This window comes from Ursus arctos, unplaced genomic scaffold (genome assembly GCF_023065955.2).
Source record: "Ursus arctos isolate Adak ecotype North America unplaced genomic scaffold, UrsArc2.0 scaffold_19, whole genome shotgun sequence".
Taxonomy (NCBI): domain Eukaryota; kingdom Metazoa; phylum Chordata; class Mammalia; order Carnivora; family Ursidae; genus Ursus; species Ursus arctos.
This window is the reverse complement of record NW_026622863.1, coordinates 14,504,220-14,525,151: the sequence shown is the minus strand read 5'-3', so window position 1 is coordinate 14,525,151 and position 20,932 is coordinate 14,504,220. Positions and strand designations below refer to the sequence as shown.

Sequence of the window (20,932 nt, the reverse complement as noted above, 5' to 3'; positions counted from 1 at the left end):
GGGGGAAAGGAGTTCAGTGTGGCAGCTGTGAGGAGGATGAGGAAGGAGCAGCGGCCAATGGGCTGGAGCAGAGGGCGCAGGCCGGACCCCCAGGGCCTTTCGATCTCCTGTGGGGAGTGTGGCAATGAGGAGGGACAGAGCGTGGAAGGGTGTGATCAGACTGCAGCGTGGAAATTCCCTCTGGCTTCTGAGTGAAGTGGGGGGGCTGGGGATGGGGACGCGGGGGTGCTGGGGATGGGGACGCGGGGAGGCCGGTGAGGAGGCTCTGCAGGAATGGAGGCTGGGCCAGGGTTGATCCCAGGGGAGGGGCGCAGCATAAGGCAGACCCCTCGAGCACCCTCTTGGCGACCTTGGCTGGAAAGGGGAGCACTGGGGAGGAGCCTGGCTCCGAGTCGGCCTGAATGTGAGGGCTTGTTCCACGGACAGAGGGACTCCCCAGTCAGCACACATGGGGTTCATTTGAAGTGTAAGGAGTACACACCCTGAACGACCAAGCCGATGCTCCTTCATTACAGGGATGTCACGGGTGCCTGGCTGGCTCAGTTGGTTGAGCGTCTGGCTTCGGCTGGGGTTGTGATCTCAGGGTTCCCAGATTGAGCCCCACATCGAGCCGCATCAGGCTCTGCACTCAGCGAGAAGTCTGCTTGTCCCTCTCCCTTTCCCTCTGTCCCACCTCCGCCCCAGCTCATGCTCTGTCTCTCTCTCTAAAATAAATAAAATCTTTAAAAAAAAAATAATAGGGCTGCCAGACAGCAAAAGAAAGGGTTAGAAAAGGGGCACCTCGGTGGCTCAGTAGGTTAAGCATCTGCCTTGAGCTCAGGTCATGATCCTGGGGTCCTGGGATTGAGCCCCTCCTCCTATCGAGCTCCCTGCTCAGCAGGGATCCTGCTTCTCCCCCTTCTCCCTCTGCCCCTCCGCCCCCACTCATGTATGTGCTCGCTCTCTCTCTAATAAATAAATTAAATCTTAAAAAAAAAAAAGAAAGGGGAAAAAAGGCAAGTATAGGATGCCCAGCTAAATTTGAATTTCAGATAAACAATGAATAATTTTTTAGTATATGTCTCCCAGATTTAGGATTCTGTATTTTAACTGGCAACCCTGCTTTCAAACCCCATCCCATCACGTGCACACACGGCCTTTCTGATATCGCAGCAGCAAACAACCCAGAAACCTCTAGTACACGGCCCCTCTGGCGTCCATTTGTCCTCCTACCCAATCCATCTTCCCCCTGGTCTGGAAGCCCCCCAAGAGCTGGGTCCAGTGCTCAGTGCCAGCAGGTGGGGCATTTCTAGGAAGTGATCCCTGCCCAGAGCCCGGACCCCCATGGTGCTCAGGGCCACAAGCCTGGGCCTGTTTCCTGCAATCACCAGAATCATCCCTTGTTACTGTGGCCACATCCTCCTTTGGGTGGCCCCAGGCTTGGTAGGGTCTAAGAGGCTGGGCCTGAACCAATGGGGTGGGACAAGACACAGACCGGCCCAGCTGGGTCACCACGTCCTGGAGCTGCTCAAGACAGGGGCTGGGACTTCCCATGATCCCTCTGTACCCTCCTCATGTGGGAGCCCACCCCAAGGCCCAAGGAGTCTGGTACCACTCAGGACGGGGCTCAACTAGGGGGCACAGCGGGGCTGGGATGGGGACTCCTATCACCCTGATAAAGGTGGGGGGGACACTCTGTCTGGAGTCAGAGCAGAGACCACTCTAGGGAAAGTGGGAGAGGAGGTGACAGAGCAGAGGGACAGCAGGCTGTGCCTAGCAAGGAGCTGGGCCTGTTGGGTTGAGCTGACCCAGGCCTGGAGCTTAGATGGCTTGCCCTTTCAGCCGACTCTGTTCATAATGATAGCAAAAATACTAATGATAACAGTATTTATTGAACACTTACTATCTCCTAAGCCTCTTATATGGATTCTTTTTTTTTCATCTTCAAAATAGGCACCACTCCTGTCCCTACGTTACAGATGGGGAAACTGAGGCACAGAGAACTTGAGTGGCCTGTGCACAGCCACAGCTAGCAAGTGGCAGGGCCATCTGAACCCAGGCAGACTGGCTCCAGAGCCTACAGCTCTCACCAGCTGGCCAAGGGCTGTTTGCATCAAAAAATGAACAGAGAGCAGAGGATCCCCGCCGGGAGAAAAGGGATCCAGCTCCAGCACCCTCACCATGCCATCTGAAGTCCTTATTACCTGTCTGGTGTCTTGGAGCAGGGCCCTGAGAGCCTCCCCCAGCCCACCCGCTCTAGTGCCAGAGGTGAGCAAGACCCCAAGAGCCAGAGCCAGCAGCTGCCGTCGGGAAAAGAGAAATGGCTGTGTGAACAGTGCGAGAATCCTTTCTTCGGTCACTCGGAGGGAGAAGTCCTGGAAGCAGGGCCCCTCCATCTGGTGTGATGTCCAGAGACAGGTGACAATTTTTCCAGACGAGAGTTGGGAGCCACTGGCTTCCGAGCACAGGCCACCAGCGCCCCCTGGTGTGCAGCCTGGGAACGCAGCCGGCTTCAGAAGCCCTCTCCCTCCTGGTCTGACAGGGAGGTCAAGGGCAATGGTGATTCTCTACAACTGTAGCCTGAGCTTGGGTTTAGGCTCCATACCCCCACGCCTACCAGCGGCAATTTAAACCTCCCCAGTTATCAAATGGCCTGGTCACAGGTCCAGCTGGCTCAGGTGCAGGGGAAAGAGACTCCGCCCTCCTGTCCCGGGGAAGCCAGGGGAAGCGAAGCAACGCCCTGCCCTGCCCTCTGGGCCTGGGGAAGCCGCGGAGGTCGAAAAGCCTCCCTGGAGGCCGCAGTGGCCTCTGGTGTCCAGCAGCTGGCCAGCAGCCTTCTCTGGGGGGAGGCGGGAGTCCCAGGCCGAAGGCAGCCGGAGAAGCCGGGGCTGCTGGACGAGGAGGCCCAGACTACTGCGTAGTCTGGGTGGAGCTGAACGCCTCCATTTCTGCCTCCACCTCTGCCTCGGAGCGGCACCTGTGGGAGCAGAACCACAGGAAGAGGAAGAAACCTGCAGGCAGAAAACGGGTCAGTGGGAGACCGGAAGGAGCCACGTCGGGCCTCACCCAGAGCCCAGGGACTTCCGCAGTGGGGCTGAGCTGGGCTTCCCTGAAGCCCAGGAGTAATTCTCAGAGCCCCTCACTGCTGCAGGCCAGGAGGGGCAGAGCATAAAGCTGGACGACCAGTGGTCGGTAGGCCAGAGGGCGCCTTTGTGCAAATTAGGAGGACATGCCCCTTCCTATGGACGGAAGGAACCCCAAACCAGCTTGGTGGGGAGGGGGGTGCTCGACTTCAGCCCCTGGCTCGCCCACTTGACCTGAAGTCTTGACTAGTCAGCATCTTACCGGCCACAAACCCCTACCCCCCGGGGCTTCCTGCATAGCTCCCACGGGCCCTACCGTACAGCGAGCTGAAGGTGGTGAAGAGGAAGAGCTGGGGCAGCAGAAAGACGTCAAAGGAGAAGAAAGCCAAGATCCAGGTGGTGCCCAGCAGCACGGTGAGGCCCAGCACGGTGACGCTGTCCCGGCAGGCCCGCGTGCTAGGCACCTTGTCCCGGGCCCGCAGCCGGTGCAGGACCCGCAGCGCCCAGACCAGCACCACCAGGTTGAAAAGACACGTGAGGCCACTGTAGCCCATGACCAAGATGCTGTGCACCCAGGGGTTCCGCACCCAGCACCTGCAGGGGAGGGGTGAAGTGCCAGGGTCAGCGTGGCTCCCCGGGCCGGGGAGAGAGGGGTGGGTAGGGTGACCCCAGTCTCTGGGCCTCTGGATGCGCTCCTGAACCTGGTCCCGTCTCCCAGCCCAGACCGGTTGTTTCTTATCTGACAACATGCGTGGTGAAGTTCTGAGCCCGGCTTTCCAGCCAGGCTACCGCATTAGGGCCCACCTGCCGCCTTGCTTGGCCCCCCGGGCCTGAAGCCCCCATGTTCTCCTTTCCAGCCACACGGGGCTCTCTCATGCCTTTACCCACCTGAAAACTCTTCCTCTCCTCCCAGGACCCCTCCCCACCTAGACAGGGCCCACATGCCGTGCTCTGAGCAGTGAGCAGCTGTGGCACCTCGGGGGGCTCGGAGGAGGAGCACCCCCCACGTGCACACTGAGGAGGAGAGTGAGCAGTAGGAAGATGCCACCAAGGGCCGAGGAAAGAGCTGAGGCCTGGCAGTAGCCCAGCCCTGCTCCTAGACCCTCCCTGAGGTCTTCATGCCCTTTGTGTCCCCAAGACACCTGCGAGACAGGCGGTGCCTTTTACCCCGCCAGACACCGTGTCATTTGCTTTCTGTGGATGAGCCCATTCTCTGCTCATGAGGACCCTACGAGGCAGGTGCACAGTCATCCCCGCCCTGCAGGGGGGAAACTGAGGCTGGGGTTTAGGAGCACACGCTAGTCAGAGGCAAAGGTGGCACTTGAAGCCCTGCGTTCCGAGCCCGAGCCTGTGCCCCTGTCCCAGCGCCCTGCCCAGGCCCCCGCCATGGGCTCCTGCCGTGGCAGCCATAAGGCACCTTGAACATTATTTTGTGGATTTATGCAAGGGGCGGAGAGTGTTCATGGATCATTCCTTCTCACTGGCACGGAACCGTCCGGCGGGGGAGGCTCCCTGGCAACTGCGCAACCACTCTGCTACGGCTGGAGCGCCCTTCAAGGGTTCCGTTACTGCTGTCTGTGTTCGGGAGCACGAATGGACATAGTAAGGGATTTTTAATAACTAGCTTTATTTTTTTAATAACTGTCACGGAACCCAGGGGGAGAGGGAGAGGGAGAAGGGAAGGGGACTCAGAGAAGTGGGTTCTTGGAGTGGGGTACACTGTGACAGCCCAGCAACGCTGTGCCTCCTGCCCCCGCCCAGCCCTCCAGCCCCCAGCACGTACTATATAAAAACTGCATGGTTATCATGTCCTAAGTCACACCTCCTCTGAGAAAGCAGCCCGACCCTCGCAGTGAGAGGAGCGAACCCCAACCCGCCTGGCTTCCTAGCCTTGGAGGCCCGTGAGGAGGGACCAGAGTTCTTGCTGGGGCTCCCTAGAGGTAGCCAGCCTAGAACAAGAGCCTGCCTCCACAGAAGGCCTTGGGGATCCAGCAGAAAGGGTGTGACAAAGACCCCTGGAAACCACCCCCTCTCAGAGCCATGGCCCCCTCCTTGCCCCACAGCCAGTGCCCTGCCTACGGGACACCCCGTTCAGAGCCCCTGGGCCCTTCGGCCCGGGCCAGGGAGCCAGCCACAGCCCTGAGGGCACTCACATGGATGTGTTCTGGAAGCCCGTGCCATTTTCCTGGCTGTCGGCGAGTGGAATTACGTAGGGTCCATACACTGAGTTCTTGGCAACAAGAACAGACAGCACCAGGAGGGCCGGGACCCCTGAGAGGGGAGACAGAGGCTCAGCACCTGTCAGGTGACCCCGAGAAGGGCTGGTCATGGGTCCCTGGGGCTGCTAAAATGGAATTCCACTGAGCAAGCGGGGAGGGGAAGGGACAGTTCGGAGCCCCAGCCCCGCTCCGCCACACGCTCCATCGTCAGAGCACGTAGCCTGGAGGTCTTAGAGGAGGCTGCTCTCCAAGACGGTGTTAGTGAGGGCTCTAGGGTGGGATGGTAGTGGCAGTGGTGGTGGGGAGATGGGAGCTAATGCGACAGAGGGCTGGGGGAACGCGTGAGGAGACCGAGACAATAAAGAGGGGCTAGGATAAGGACAGAGGTGCCAATGATGGTGCCAGAGATAGCGGTGAAGATGAGGATGAGGATGGTGGTGATGATGGAGGTGGTGAAGGTGATGGTGGGGTCAGAGATCGAAGTGGTAGTGGTGGCACTGATGGTGGCCTTGGAGGTAGACATGGTGGGGATGGTGGGATGGTGGCAGAGGTGATGGTTGTGGCGGAGGCGATAGTGGTGCTGGAGGTGGTAGTGATGGTGGAAGTGTTGGAAGTGACGGCGATGGAGGAGCTGGGGGTGGAGGAGACGGAGGTGTTGAAGGTGATGGTGATGGGGGGGTTGGAGGTGGAGGGGATGGGGGGTTGGAGGTGGAGGAGATGGGGGGGTTGGAGGTGATGGCGATGGGGGGCTTGGAGGTGGAGGGACAGAGGTGTTGGAGGTGATGGTTATGGGGGTGTTGGAGGTGGAGGGGACAGAGATGTTGGAGGTGACGGTGATGGGGGCTTGGAGGTGGAGGGGATGGGGGGTTGGAGGTGGGTGATGGCGATGGGGGGGTTGGAGGTAGAGGGGATGGAAGTGTTGGAGGTGATGGGGGGGTTGGAGGTGGAGGAGATGGGGGGTTGGAGGTGGAGGAGATGGGGGTGTTGGAGGTGACGGCGATGGGGGCTTGGAGGCGGAGGGGACAGAGATGTTGGAGGTCGAATCGATGACAAGAACAGCAGAGTAGAAAGAAGGGGCGAGCGTTGACAGGGATGATGAGCCGTGCTCGTGGTGCGGTCGCTATGATGAGGAAGGGGAGCAGAGAAGGGCGGCAGGGGGCGGACACCCTGTCTGGCGGGAGGCCTCAGGGACCGAGGGGGAGGGGGCTCTGCTCACCCCAGCCCACCGCACAGAGCTTGAGCAGGTATCGGCGGACGTAGATGTTGTAGACGTGCCCTAGGAGCAGGTAGAGGTTGAAGCCTTCGATGGCCATCCAGGTGAAGCAGCTGAGCAGGGCGAAGTGCAGGACGGCGGCCAGCGCCGCGCACGCTGACTCGGACGCGGGGGCCACGGCCAGCACCGGACTCAGCAGGAAGGCGACGTTCAGGAGCAGCACGGAGGCGTGCAGGTTCACGTGGATGCGTGTTAAGGAGTCACCCTGCTTCCTGCGGGTGGAAGCACGCCCTTCCGTGGCCTGGGGACGTCGCCCAGGCAGTGCCACCCCCTGGGCTCGTGGACACACGACGGAGGTTGAGGGAGGCAAGGACCAAACGGCAGCCACGCGGCAAGGCCGGTCTCCTGCCTCCCAGCCTCCATTCCCTGGAGAAGCCCACCCCACCCCGGGGGATCAATTCGATGAGAAGGAGGGGTGCTGAGCAGCGGCGGGTGGGCAGGCCCGGCATGGGGGCAGGGGAGTACCTGGCTTGGAAGTGCAGCAGGACAGTGAGAAGCGAGGCCACGATGGAGACGCTGCAGCCCACCAGGGTGATATATGTGAGAGGCTTCAGCAGCTCTGGGGGGACCTGGGCTGGGGACAGTTGCTGAAGGAAGGAACAGGGAATGGGGGACAGAAGCGCGGAAATGCCCTCCCCACAGTGACAGTGACCTGCTAAGACCTCAGCTCCAAACTGCCCTGTCTCACCACAAACCTCACTGCAGTCCTGGCTTGAAAACAAAGCCCTGGCAGACGCGGTGGCTTTTGACCCCCTCAACTCCCATCTCCTCTTTCTCTATGAGAACCTCACCTGCCTGTCTATGCACATGGGTGGTCCCACTGCCTGTGGACAGGTGCACAGGCCTGACTTACCAGACCCCTCCCTCCTCCTGCCCAGTGACTTGGTTGAGCGATGGGAATGTGACACACTCTAAGGCGGTGGGATTCAATCCCGAGGCTAGCTGGCAGAAGTGGGTAAGACAAGCTCTCATTCTACTGGTCTAAATCTGCTAGCAGCCATATTATGATCCTGTGGGGAAATCCCGTCCGAAGGCTAGGCCAGCACAGAGCAAGCACAGTTGGGAGAGAGAGATAAAGCCCTGCTTGGTGATACAGAGCATCTAGATCAAGCCATGCCTGAAGCCTAACACAGCTTCTTCAGCAACATGAGTTCATAAGTTTCTCTTTTTTCCTCCTTAAGCCCATTTGAGTTGGGTTTTCTGTCCCCTACACCAGCCTTTGCCTTGCTCCTTTTGCTTAGACACAGGGCCCTTTACAGCTTTGAGCCCCTCACCCGGACTGGATGCACACTTACCATGAGAACAGCAAAATAGCTGAGATGGTTGCAACGGCAGAGCACCTCGGAATGTGAGGGCTTCTCTGTGCGACAGCCCTCGGGGCTCCAGACCCCCCAGTAATGTTTGCTGGCTCCTTCCTTCCAGAAGACACAGGTCACCGTGTAGCCTTCCTAAGGGGAGAGGCTGGAGTTGGGTGCATCCAAGGGGTGTGGGGGAGGGCCGTGGGTCAGAGTCTGGAAACTGTAGGGGCTGAAGTTGATTTAATTGCACCCTAGTCAACATTTTACCGGGCACTGGCTGGGCTTTGGCATCAGACAGACCCAGATTCCAGCCTCACCTCTACTCTGGACTCTCAGAGTGACCTGGGCAAGTTGTCGAGCTTCTCTGAGCCTCAGTTTATTCATCTGCAAAATGGGGTCATCTGTACCCCAGTCTCAAGGATGGTATTAAATCACAGGCAATGAGGAATCTTGAGGGCCCAGCTCTGGCTGGATAGGAGGTGCTCTATAATCACCTGTCCCCTTTCCCCTCCTCCCCATGGGGAACAACAATGGTGCAGACCCATGCCCGGTGTGGGGGAGAGACTCACCTACAGACAGCCCTGATGTCAAGCCATATGGATGGAGGGGTGGGGGGAAAGACACAGGCAGTGCCATGGGAAACCACTGGGGAAAGAACCTTTGCAGGGCCAAGGCTTCAGAACAAAGAAAGGAAAGGATGATGGAGAAATTGAGAGTTCAGCACAGTCCTGAAGAGGCCGATGGGAAGTCAGGGTAGAACGTAGAGGCTCTGTGCTTTTCAGGAATGCCAGGGCCAGAGAGCGGAGGCATCAGAGCTTATGCCCACCCAGCAGCCCTTCTCCCTTCCTCCAAGATCAGCTTCTGCACTTCTCTGGAGGACCCACGCCTCCCTCTATGGCAGGTCAGATGAATCCAGCCCAGTCCCTGAGCCATGTGACCCGGGCCTGGCCAATCCACACATTCTATCGACCTGGTTCAGAGATGGACACGTGACCCGGCGGGATCTTTAGGACTCTGTTCTGGGAGCCTGGTTTGCACTGATGAGGAAGAGCCTGCTGGGAAGAGGTGATGGAGGTCCAGCCCTTTAGCTGCCATCTTGCCAGAGTAGAGAGCCAAGGCAGGAAACCATTGCCGAGAGATGGAAAGAGGCTGAGCCAGGATGGCATTATATCAGCCCCTGGATCCAGCCAGGCCTGAAGCTAGGCAGCTCTGGACCTTTCATTTACACGACCCAGTCAATTCCCTTTCGTGCTTAAGCTGGCTTGACTTGGCTTTGTATCACTCGCAACTCAAAGGGTCCTGCCTAGGAGGCCCCTGGGTGCCTCTGTTGGTTATTCTTGATCTCAACTCAGGTCTTTGATCTCAGGGTCCTGAGCTCAAGCCCCACATTGGGCTCCATGCTGGGTGTGGCACCTACTTAAAAAGAAAAAAAAAATCGTGCCTACTGCAGTAAGTAAAAGCTTCTCTCTGATTTCTTTGACAGGAATTTTCAAACTGTGATAGATTTGAAATCGTTTGTTTTCAAAATGCTTCCACAGAGTTGGGTTTAGTCAAGCCAAAATTCAACAGGAGAGCCACAAGGAGGCAGGGGTGAGGTGGAAATTGGGGCACCCCCCAAAGGTACCAGGCTTTGGTTGTGCCGGAAGCTGATGTTGACCGACTCCTTGAGGTTGCTCACGTGTCCGGAACCCAGCTGGGCACCCAGGACGTAGTTATTGAGTAGAGATGAGTTGGTATTCTGGAAGGACAGCAGAAGAAGGGCTGACTTCAGGGGACGCAGGGAGACCCCGGCTGAGGGCTGAGAGCCCCCCTTCACCAGCCCCTTCCCCCGGAGAAAAGCAAGCTGCGTGCCTGTCACGTGTCCAGCGTGGGCGAGCCTCGCAGCCTTCACATACGCTGTCCCCCCACCCAGAAAGCTGTCCTCTCACCACCCCACCCCTCCCACCCCCCACCCCCCGCATGTGCTGCGAGCGTCCCAGCCTCCATCTGAACTAACCACTGTCCTAACTCCATTTCAAAGCCAAGGTGAAAAGGCCCTTTTGTCTATCTCCCACCTAGGGACAGTCACACACAGAAGTTACTTATACGTTGGCCTCCCCACCGTTCTCCTCATACTGAGGCCCAGAAGGGGCAATGGCCGGGTGCACGATGGGCTCGTCCCAGCCGGTGCCGGTCCCTGCCGCGAGGCCCGCTGATGGCATGGATGCCCACAGTGCCCCCAGGAAGGGGCCGGCACCCACCCTGCTAGGCCCACCAAGGCCCTGACCTGGAAGAAGTAGTCGGTGAGAAAGTAGGTACAGATGAGACGCAGCTCCCTGGGGCTGTTCCTGCAGGCGTCCTGGGTCAGCTGGGCCGGGAACTGCATGGCGTGTGAGACCCAGGCCTGCGGAGGGGGCACGGATAGGCTGAGCCTGGTGTCCATGGCCTCCAGAGCCGGCCCCACGCTTTCACTGCTCCCCACTCCTAGTGAAGCCTTCCCAGCCTTACCCCAGGCGTTCAGCCCTCCGAGCCTCCACGTCCAGAGCTCTCCTCCCAAACTTGCCGAGATCCCAGGCCCTCCCTCCAGGCTTCTCCCTGCCTTGAATGACCCCACCCAGCTGGGGCCCCTGGGGAGGGAGCTTCTGGGCCTTCAGCGCCCAGCATTCAGCAGGAATCACACCAGGGTCTTCCAAGGACCCTGGATTCCCTGGCCTCTCCCACTGCTGCCTCCTCCCACAGACCTGCAAAAGCAGGAAGAGGACGCTGCCCTTGAGGGGCCACAGGGCACCCCCTTTTCCAGCATTCACATGAGGAACATCAGCCCCATTTTACAGAGGGGGCAACTCGCAGCTATGAGGGCAGACCAGATGAGTGTGCGTGGGGGGAGGGGAGTCCAGACCTTAAGCCCTTGGAGGATTTCTGGGGTAGAGGCATTGGCTGCCCCCCGTCCCCGGCCACCGCTGACCTGGGGGTCCCGCTCCACGGAGGCGCTGCTCAGTGAGAGGCCGGGGAAGCTGCAGCCCAGCTTGAAGACCAGTGACTGGATGGTGGGCGTCTGCAAGGTCAGGTTGCTGCCCCCGAAGCTGGCGTTCAACAGGCTACGTTCCAGGCCCCGGATGAGGCTGAGGGCGAGAGAGCTGACCAGGGTCCACGGTGGGCTTGGGGGTGGGAGGGGCCCCAGGCGGCCTAGAAGGGCGGGGCCTCCCCCAACTGCGTCGGCCTCTCCCATCCCTGGACCTTCGCACACACAGCGTCCCCGGCGCGCTCTTACCTCCACCCCACTCATCCACGTCTCCTGATTACCTCTCTTTCTGGTCCGGCTCTGTTGACTCCTCCTTCCGGAACCCTTTTCTGGCTTTTCCCTGCGGGCTGAGTGAAATGCCTCATAGTCCCTGTGCTTCCCTGGCCACTCATCAGCACTATCCCCTCACCCGCAGCTGCGAGGCCATTAGATCACAGACCCTGGAGAGCCCGATCCGAGTCTTGGAGCTCCTTCCCGGAAAAATGCAGAGACCCAGGATTCTGCACAGGTTTCATGGCATCCATAGTTAAAGGCCCTCAGCCAGAGAGCAGACTTGAGGAAGGCGGACATGTTTACCCTGTACCTCCAGAGCCTATGCCAGGCACACAGTAGGTACTCGATAAATGCATGTTCAATAAATGGATTAATGGTCCACACTGGACAACCCCGAGCACTGATTCAAGGCGCGAGCTGGGGGGTGGGAGGCACAGCTGGCTCTGGGCAGGCAGGAGGGCCTCCTGACTCACTGAGCAGAAGTCGAGTTGCGGCTCCTGGCCATTCTCTCCAGCTTCTCCATCCAGAGCAGGGGGTCTTGGGATGTCTCTGCGGGGAGAAAGTCAGACCTCCATTTTGGCTTCTGTCCCTGGGCCTTCCATCCCAGCCTCAGGCTTGCCGCTGCCCCGGGGGGGTGCAGTGCCCCCTTTCAAGCTCCCCTGGTTCAGGACATCCCCCTTTCATGTCACAGCCAGAGGCCCGGCTAGGGCTGCCCCCCAGCTCAGCAGCACCCTCTTACCCATTGTCTCACTCTGAGAAGTCATGAAGCACAGGCAGAGGAGAAAGGCCCCCCAGCAATCCATGTCCTGTCTTCCGAGAACCAGCTTCCCTAGAAAAGATGCATGCCATTGTCATCGTGGTAAGAGAGAGACCTCCAGGTGTCTGGCATGTCCCAGGGGTAAGACATCTAGTATCTTAACTGAGCCTCATTACTCCTGCATTTCACAGATGGAGAAACTGAGGTTCAGAGCACAAGTGGTCTTGCTCTGCTTGAAGCCCCCTGAGCCAGGTCTCTATGACTCCAGAACCCCTGACCATTTGTTCAGAAATGCCTGCCATTAGCAGCTCTTCTTGAGTCACTCCCCGTCCCCAAAAATGGCCTCTCTGGGGGCTTCGTCGGGGCCCTGACTTCACCCAGAGGGGAAGCTGCTTGGGAGCAAGCAGCATGGAACCCTGTCCAGCTCTGTCATTGGTCCACCATGTGACTTTGGGCAAGGGTCTGTCCTTCCTAGTCTTCGTTTTCCGTGGTTTTAAATTTTTTTAAAGATTTTATTTATGTATCTGAGAGAGAGAGAGAGAGAGAGCACAAGCAGGGGATGCAGCAGAGGGAGAAGCAGGCTCCCCACTGAGCGGGGAGCCCAACGTGGGGCTCGATCCCAGCACCCCGGGATCATGACCTGAGCCAAAGGCAGATGCTTAACCAACTGAGCCACCCAGGCGCCTCTTCTGTGGTTTTAAAATAAACTAAGAAACTTCTGCTTAAATGCAGCAAATTTATGTCAACCCCCCCCCGAAACCCCACTAAAATGAGAGTGACTGAGTAAAATGAGCACAGAGCCACAAGGACAGAGCGAGGGGAAAGAAGACAACAGCAGGCGAGAAAGGTTAGCAAAAGTCTGGAGATTCCAAAGCAGGGCGTCACACGTCTAGCAGACAATAAACAGCTGAGCCTGAGGGCCTGCAGTGGGGAGAAGTGAGGAGTGAGGGGAGGGGGAGGGAAGGGGAGGGGGAGAAGACTCACAACCCTGGGAACACTTGAGAGCTAGAGGCATCGAGAACCTCTGAAAGCAGGGATGAGAGGTGAAGCCAAAAAATGGGGGATAGATGCTTGTGAGTCCTTTTTTTTTTTTTTTTTTTTTAAGAGAGAGAGAGCGCGCGAGCATGTGCGAGCTGGGAGCAGGGGGCAGAGAGGCAGAGGGAGAGAATCCCAAGCAGTCTCCACACTCAAAAAGAGTCCCACACAGGACTCGATCTCACGACCCTGAGATCATGACCTGAGCCAAAATCAAGAGTCCGCGCGATGTTTCACCACCCAGGGCCACCCAGGTGCCCCCGTTGTGAGTCTTTAAAATGACCAGCTGGGGCCCCAGATCTCCTCAGTCACCTGGGGTGTCCAGGACCACTGTCACAACCCTACCACCCTCAACCCCACCCCAATATAAAGTTCATTGCCTGGAGACAGTGCATGGCAGAGAATCTGAAGGGAAGGATGGGATGTCATTCAGGTATAGAAAAATTAAGCCATATCCCTTCCCCGCCTCCTCCCCCACTCAGCTTCTAGAAGCAGGGGAAAAGTCTTCTCTGAAGAACTGGCCATTCCAAGAAAAGTCTCCTATAGCTACGGATGTTTTGGTGTTCCTCAGGGAACTGGCCGGGACCAAACTTAGGACGCAGCTTTCCCAGTCATCAGCCCTGTCAAGCAGTTAAGCTTTAGTGCTGTGCTCTTAATGATGAATGGTCAACCAAGGACCACTAGGCGTTCTAAAGCATACACCCTCTCTCAGAAAGCTGCTGGGAGATGCGCTTCAAGAGAATGAGGGAGTAAATCATGAAAGACAACATAGGGTACAGGAAACCCCACCAGAGAAGAGGTGAAGCTGCTCCCCAGAAAATGCGGGAAACAACTCCCCCAGTTGTTGGTTGGACAGCAGGACCCAGGGTGTATCCTGTCCAGGAGGCAGCAGGAGAAAAGAAGGTTCCAGGATGGAACAAATAAACTACAAACAAAAGGAGAAGGAGGGGACTATGCAGATGAATTGGGTGAAGTGTATACAAAATCTTTCTGTACTATTTTTTTTTTTGCAACCTCCTGTGAATTGATCATGGATTCAAAAGTAGAAGTTCAAAATTCAGTACCGCGGATTGCCATTTCACTATCGAAATCAGGATGTAGATAGTGACACAGAAGAGGGGCTCAGTGTGTCACCGCCTGGGAAGAGCAAGCTGAACAGAACACACATCGTGTAATCACGTGCGTGGAAACGTGCGCGGATAGGCATGTTCGGGCCCAGGAGGGCATCCCGACGCATAGTCACCAAAATGTGAATAATGTTATGGGGAGGACGATTCCTTTCTTCTTTCGGTTTCCCGTAGAGTTCGAATTTTCTACAACAAACAGGTATTACCCTCACAATAGGAAAACAAGTCTTCCATGCTTAGAATTTTTATGCTGCAAATGACTAGCGTTATGGAAAACAGAGCGGTGGCGTGTTGTTTATGAGAAACAAAAAACGTGTTGCAAAGCAATGGAATCCAGTCCTTGTAAAAGTCACATTTCTTATGTACATAAGCTCTGAAAGACACGGCGGTCAGTTCTGGGCGGTGAGGTTCGGGGCCTACTGTTTTGGGTGCCCAGATTTCCTAACGTTACCCCACACAGTATAGTTACGCGTTTCTCTCGAGTTTTAGTCACTCTTCGGATAGTTGTTGCTGCTTTTTGGTTTTTAAGGTGGCTCCACACCCAGCCTGGAGCCCACCACAAGGCTCGAACTTGCGACCCTGAGACGGAGACCTGGGCTGGGGATCAAGACTCAGATGCTTGACCCGCTGAGCCCCCCAGGCGCCCCTGCTCTTCGGATAGTTCAGAAATTTGCATCTTTCAAATCCAAACAATGAATAAGTCCACAAAGGCATAAAATGCAAAGTATCCCTGTCTCCTGTGCCACCCAACCACTCCCTTCCCAGTCAGTCACCCCAGGTAACTTCTGCTATTCGTGTTTCGTGAATCTTCCCAAGTCCCCGCAGAATAGAAGCATATATGGTTCTCCTCAACTTTTATTTAAAAAAAAAAAAGGTAGCACGCTCCTACTGTTGCGCAGTTCGCTATTTTGGCTTGAAAACACATCTTGGGGAACTTTCTGTAGCAGTACCTAGAGTTTCCACTTTTCCTTTTCCAGCTGCATAGTCTACCGCTGGACGGATAGGCACTGACTAACACGGCAGGTGCTTCAGACAGCTGGCTGTGCGGGTTCCGGTCTTCAGTTCCTTCCCACAGCGCAGCTGTTCTGACAACATTTCCCACATGTGCCGGTTCACCGTCGGCCCATTTTTATTTTGAGTTCGACTCTTGCTTAGTCTTGAAACCCTTTACATAATAGGGAAATCAGCTCGTTGTCTATTATGTGAGTTGCAACTATGTTTCCTAGTTTATCATCTGCCTTTGAACATCACATATGGTCCTTTTGCCATGTAGAAGTCTTTCTCTATGTGTATCATTTTTGTGTAATCAGAATTACCAGTATTTTTCTCTTTTGGCTTCTGGATTTTCAGTCATAGCTAGAAGGGCCTTCCCCGCTCCAATTACAAAGGAATTCTCCTAAGTTTCTCCTAGGACTTTTGAGGTTTCATTGTTCACACTGGAACCCCTCGTCCATTTGCATCGATCCGGGAGTATGAGATGGGGATGCGATGTTTTTTTCCGGGTGGTCCCACCCATTTATCTTAACATTATTTATTAACATATGTGTTCACTTGAAAAGAGAATAGAAGGGCTCCTGAGTGGCTCAGTCAGTTAAGCATCTGACTCTTGGTTTCCGCTCAGTTCATGATCTCAGGGTTGTGGGATTGAGCCCTGGTCAGGCTACGTGCTCAGTGCAGAGTCTGCTTCAGGTTCTCTCTCTGCCCCTCCCCCACACCTCCCTCCCTCCCTCCCCCTCTCTCTCTTTCTCTCAAATAAATAAATCTTTTAAAAAGAGCGAGAGCAAATAAAGACTTCGGTTGGGGTCCTAGAGTGTTGGCTTCTTATCCCATTTGGGCCACTTGGTTATTTATTTGGCTGTTACCTTGGGCAATTCTCAGAACCTCAGAGAAGAGAGGAGGGAAAAGATTTGAGGAGAGAAAGGAAATGCTGAATGAAACAATTTGAAACATTTCAGATGAGAAGACTGAGGGCCCCATAGTGCAGACCAGATCTTGGGTCATCTTGTCCACCCCCTCGCTGTGCGAATGCGGAAACTGAGGTCCAGACCATAATGTGGATTTGACATCCAGGGTCTGGACCGTAAGGCCTGGGCCCCAGACCCTTGGCTACCCTGCTCTGTGTCTACAGAGGGAAGAGGGGCCTAACCCCACGACCAGCTGGAGAAATCAAGGCCGAAGGAGAAGTGACACCACCTCCAAGTACCCCCAAATAGCTGTGGTTTCCACTCCCTTTCCCAGGGGCAAACCACAATCCTCACTTCTGCTTGAGACTTCTAGCACCCCTCTCTGAGCCCTTCAGAGAGGCCACCGGGTGCGTTGCCACCCCACAAGCGCACCCCTCTCACCATCCACCCTGCAACTCATTACCTGGGGCTCCCTGGGAAACAGAACTCCCTTACCTGATGACCAAGTTTGTTCCAGTGGATCGTGGGGAAACTGGAAACCGCACGAGAGTTTGCCTGGGGTTACGGCAGGTCAAGCTGGGACTCAAACCCAGAGCTCCAGACTCCAAGTCAAGTGCTCTCCCCACGCCGTGTACTGCAGCCTCCTCACGATGGTTGGGTGGCTGAGTCGCTCTACGGATGAGTAAGACTCTACCTAGGCTGACAGAGAAATGGGGAAACATGCAGAGGGCCGACCAGAGCCTTTGAAAGATGCGTATTTGATAACCAGCTCCAGTATTCAGTGCCTGGGCCGTGGCATTAGGCAATAAGTCCACTTCTCCATGCTTCAGTGTTTCTCGTCCATAAAATGAGGCCAAGAAGACCTACTTCCCAGGGAGAGAGACTCAGAGACATTTCCACAAGCCTCGCTGCAAGCTTAGGGCTCTGACCCAAAGTCCCAGCCAGAGATGTATCTGAGCATAAGACTTGGGACCCCCTGCCTTCTTCCCCGGGACTGACCATGCACCTGCCCCCCGGCAGCCCCCCTATTTCCGAAAGCACCAGGCCTGTTGAGCCAGTCACACCCCTGTACGCGGCCCCTCTGCCCCTCCCAAGCTGCCACCCTGGCCAGCACAGGCTGAAGCTCCCGCCACTCGCCTCGCCCTGGCCTGGGAGAGGAGCGAACCCGTGGTCTCTGCAGCAAAGCCCTGACAAGTACCATTCTTTGCCCCATTTTACAGGCAGGGAAAGGGAGGCCATGCCAAGGCCCAACACGGAGTCTGTGACCAAGCCAGCACCAGAGCCATTTCCCTGAGACATCCTGTCCCCAGGCTCCAGTCCAGGTCACTGTGAGAGGAATGCCACCTGCTCGCATTTGCCCACTACAGACTTCGTGCAGGCCCTCCCCCATGTCATCCAAGGTACAGGTCATCAGATGAACCCCATTTTACCGATGAGGAAACTGAAATCCAGAAAAGTCTTATAACTCGCCCTAGGCCGTGATGGGGAGTTAGGATTTGAACCCAGTGTCTAACCACTCCTTAATTTAAATTGCTCTTTAAAGAAATAGAGAGGAGCCTGGCTGGCTCAGTGAGTTAAACAACTGCCTTCAGCTCAGGTCATGATCCTGGGGTGCTGGGATGGAGTCCCATGGCAGGCTCCCTGCTCGGTGGGGAGTCTGCTTCTCCCTCTTCCTCTGCCCTTCCCCCCCACCCCACTCATGTTCTCTCTCTCTCAAATCACTAAATACAATCTTAAAAAAAATAGATAAATAGATAGATAAATAATAGATAAGTAGATAGATAGATAGATAGTTGAGAGATAGATGATCGATCGATAGGTAGGTAGATAGATAGACTTTTACATTCCCAGAGATTTTGGAGTTGCCCCCAGAGAGGGAAGGGAATGAGGGTGGGTCCCCAGCTGGCTGCCCCCACGATGTCCCCAGTTCTGGGCCCACCAGGGCAGGAACACGCCCGGTGCCTGCGGGGGACCTGGCAGATGAAGACAGAGCGCTGGGGGAGCCGGGAATAGAGCCGCCCCGCGGGGCTGACCTGGAGAGCCGCTGCCGTCCGCTGCCACCGTTCTGTCTGCAGAAAGAAAGGGAAGTTCGATGTGTGTGCTGGGGCCGCCTCTGCACGGCTCAGCCCCGGCCCTCAGCCCTCCCCTGCTCTCTTCACCCAGCACCCGCGCCTGCTCGCCACACCACGCTCCCACTTCACTTCTTCTTTCCCGTCAGCGGCCTTTTTGCTTCCTCTGTGCTGGTAGCTGGTCTCAGGGCACCCCTTGCTCTCACCACGCCTTCCCCCATGCCTGCAGCACTTCCTGGGGGTGGCTGCACCTTGCAGAGGTGCTTGGTGTCAGTGGGGAGAGGGGGGAGGGCTGGCCCACGGGGCACCTGGCAAGGTTTCAAGGCCCACCTCCCCTCTGACCTCCTTAGCCTCAGTTTCCCCACCTTCAGAAAAAGGGAGACTGATCCCTGTTTGACCTGACAATCAATGAGACTGAGATAGCCACGACCTCGGGCAAGGGCCGGGTCTGACTGCCTGGCCTCAAATCCCAGGCCTGCCATTTACGGGCTGGGGACTTTGGGCAAGTGACTGAAACTCTCTGAACCTCAGTTTCCCCTCTAAAATGGAGATAAGACAGTACGACCTCAGGGTGTAGCACGGCGCTTATGAGAGGTAATGCTGCAAAGTCACCAGAAGCATGTTTCGCAGCTGTGGAAAGGCCCCGCTGGGAACAGAGAGCTCAGAAGATGTGGCCAGACTGTGGCTGGACGGCCGGTCAGCCTGTCCTGCTCCGGCTACTTCCTCTGCAGCACCCCGAGGGGAAGGGGAGGTGTCTGTGTGTGCTGGTGGGGGGCAGGGTGCTCTCTCTTTCTCTCAGCCAAACTCCCTGGGAAAACTCCAACTCAGGAATGTACTTTCCTACCCCCGGGGTGAGATGGGGATGCAGCAAAGCGGGGGGGGGGGGGCGGAGGGGGGGGGGGCGGAAAGCAGGCAGGTCCCAACAGGGTCTCTCTCCCCTCTCCCCCACCCCAAGGCCCTTCTGGGGCTGACCCAAGCGCACCCCCAGGTGGTAGCTCAGGCCTCTGTGGGAAGGGGGAAGAGAGCTGCGCCTCGGAGGACAGGGAGATTTGGGGGGAGCACAGGCCCACCACCGCTGAGGCAATGCCATGGCTATCCAGGGACACCTGTGCACCTGTGACCCGACCCCTCGCCTAAACTCCTGCTGGATGACTCGGGCAAGCCCTTGCCTTTCTCTGCACTTTGGTTTTCTGTCGCCATGACCCAGACCATGACCTCCAAGCCCTTCCTTCTGAGGTCTCCCAGCCACCTCTAGAGTTACGACACCAGCAGTCTTCCTCCTCATGCTGTTTGTGAACCCAGGCGGCTGCTTTCAGGGCTCAGGAGGAGGCCCCGCGCATCCCGAAGCCCCTCTATTTTCCACCCGGGATCTGTGCCAGCCTCGCTATGCCTTGCCTCTGGTGGAGTGCTGGTTTTGCCTCACCCTGCTCTCCAGACCCTGGAAATCACTGCCAAGACACTCCCCGGCTCGAAAGCCAGCAGTGGTTCCCTATCGCCTTCATTGCCTTCCTGGACCAGCCCCATCCAGCTTCTGCGTCCACCCAGCTCTGGAGGAGCTTGCCATTCCCACCCACCTCCCTGCTCTGTACCAGCTGGGACACACACATGTGCTGGGCAGGACCCCAGCCCTTCTCCATTCCTCGGGGGCTCGGGGGGCAGCTCCAGTCCTGCTTCACCAGAGAAGGCTGCTCTGTCTCCAACTCCCCTATGAAACATTCCAGATGCTTCAGCTTTAGAAACATGCCAGTCCCTCTGCAGCACCCCAGGCAGGGAGGAGGGCAGCAGGCCACCTATCACCCCCCACTCTGGGATAGCCACACTCCATCCCCAGTGACGTGTCTCTCCCCGAGGGGCTACTCACCCTGTGACCGGTGAGAGGACGGTAACGGGAACCCCCGATAAGTTGTGACAGAAACTGAGTCGCACCGTGAAAAACTCATTTACTTTTCAGTATTTTTCAGTCCTGGTTGCATCCAGAAGCCTCCACTGAGAGCTAAATTTTCTCTAACTGCTCTCTCCCACTACCCTGTGTCTTTATTTTTTTCATTCTTCAACCTTTTATTGGATGCAGACAACTAGAGATCTGATTTTTAATGATTTTTTATTGTAGAAAAATATACATAAAATTTACCATTTTAACCATTTTTTAAGTGTACAGTTCAATGGCCTACATTCACATTGCTATGCAGCCATCGCCACCATCCACCTCCAGAACTTTTCCACCTTCCCAGACGGAAACTCTGTCCCCATTAAGTAGCAACTTCCCTCCCCACCGCACCCTCCCGACAGCCCCTGGCAGCCACCATTCCACTCCGTCTCTAAGAATTTGATCACTAGGAACCTTATAGAAGTGGAATCACCCAATATTTGTCCTTCTGTGACTGGCTTATTTCACTTCGCATGGATCAGCCTTTCCCTCCTTTTTAAGGCTGAATAATATTTCTTTGAATGTACAGCTAGACCAATTTCATTTATCCATTTATCCATTCACCTTTTGGCTCTTGTGAAAGGTGTACAATTATGTCCCTATTTAACAAAGAGCAAGTTGCTAGCTAGCTCTAACTGCCCTTGTTTGTTTACATGGCATTTATTTTTATGATTTTCTTCTATCTATGGCAACCAATGCCACTTTTCTACTTACCCTAAAATACCTGTACATCCTAAAACATGGAAACAATGCACAGGAAACATGCTAGGAGTTGATGGAAAAAAGTGCAGCAGGGGTACCAGACAGAACTGCTGGAATGTGGGAAATACCAACACAGTCCTCCATCGAAAACCCCACTGGGCTGAGCTGGGGAAGGAACCCCTTCCGAGGGCCGCCAGGAGGCTGACACCAGTGGGCTGTCTGGGCGTGTGGGTTCAGGAACAGTGGTGACAATGGTAACATTGAGTCAGATCTGGGCTCTCAGAC

General features: G+C 56.2%; 1 protein-coding gene across 2 annotated transcripts; it reads right to left on the bottom strand.

Annotated features, from left to right (window-relative positions):
• Positions 1 to 1,851: 1,851 nt before the first annotated feature.
• Positions 1,852 to 18,073, bottom strand: ADGRG5 (adhesion G protein-coupled receptor G5). 2 transcript variants are annotated; one of them, XM_057314160.1, is made up of 14 exons: positions 17,983 to 18,073; positions 16,445 to 16,648; positions 11,866 to 11,955; positions 11,600 to 11,675; positions 11,135 to 11,200; positions 10,797 to 10,968; positions 10,119 to 10,235; positions 9,477 to 9,590; positions 7,850 to 8,002; positions 7,020 to 7,141; positions 6,498 to 6,766; positions 5,216 to 5,333; positions 3,379 to 3,656; positions 1,852 to 2,990 (listed from the first exon to the last, which is right to left on the bottom strand). In XM_057314160.1, exons 3-14 carry the CDS (start codon positions 11,927 to 11,929, stop codon positions 2,890 to 2,892), a joined length of 1,650 nt encoding a protein of 549 aa, XP_057170143.1. In that variant the 5' UTR covers positions 11,930 to 11,955; positions 16,445 to 16,648; positions 17,983 to 18,073; the 3' UTR covers positions 1,852 to 2,889. The 2 variants fall into 2 exon arrangements, with proteins under 2 accessions (XP_057170143.1, XP_026350635.1); XM_026494850.4 differs by having other exon boundaries at positions 10,797 to 10,953.
• Positions 18,074 to 20,932: the final 2,859 nt, after the last annotated feature.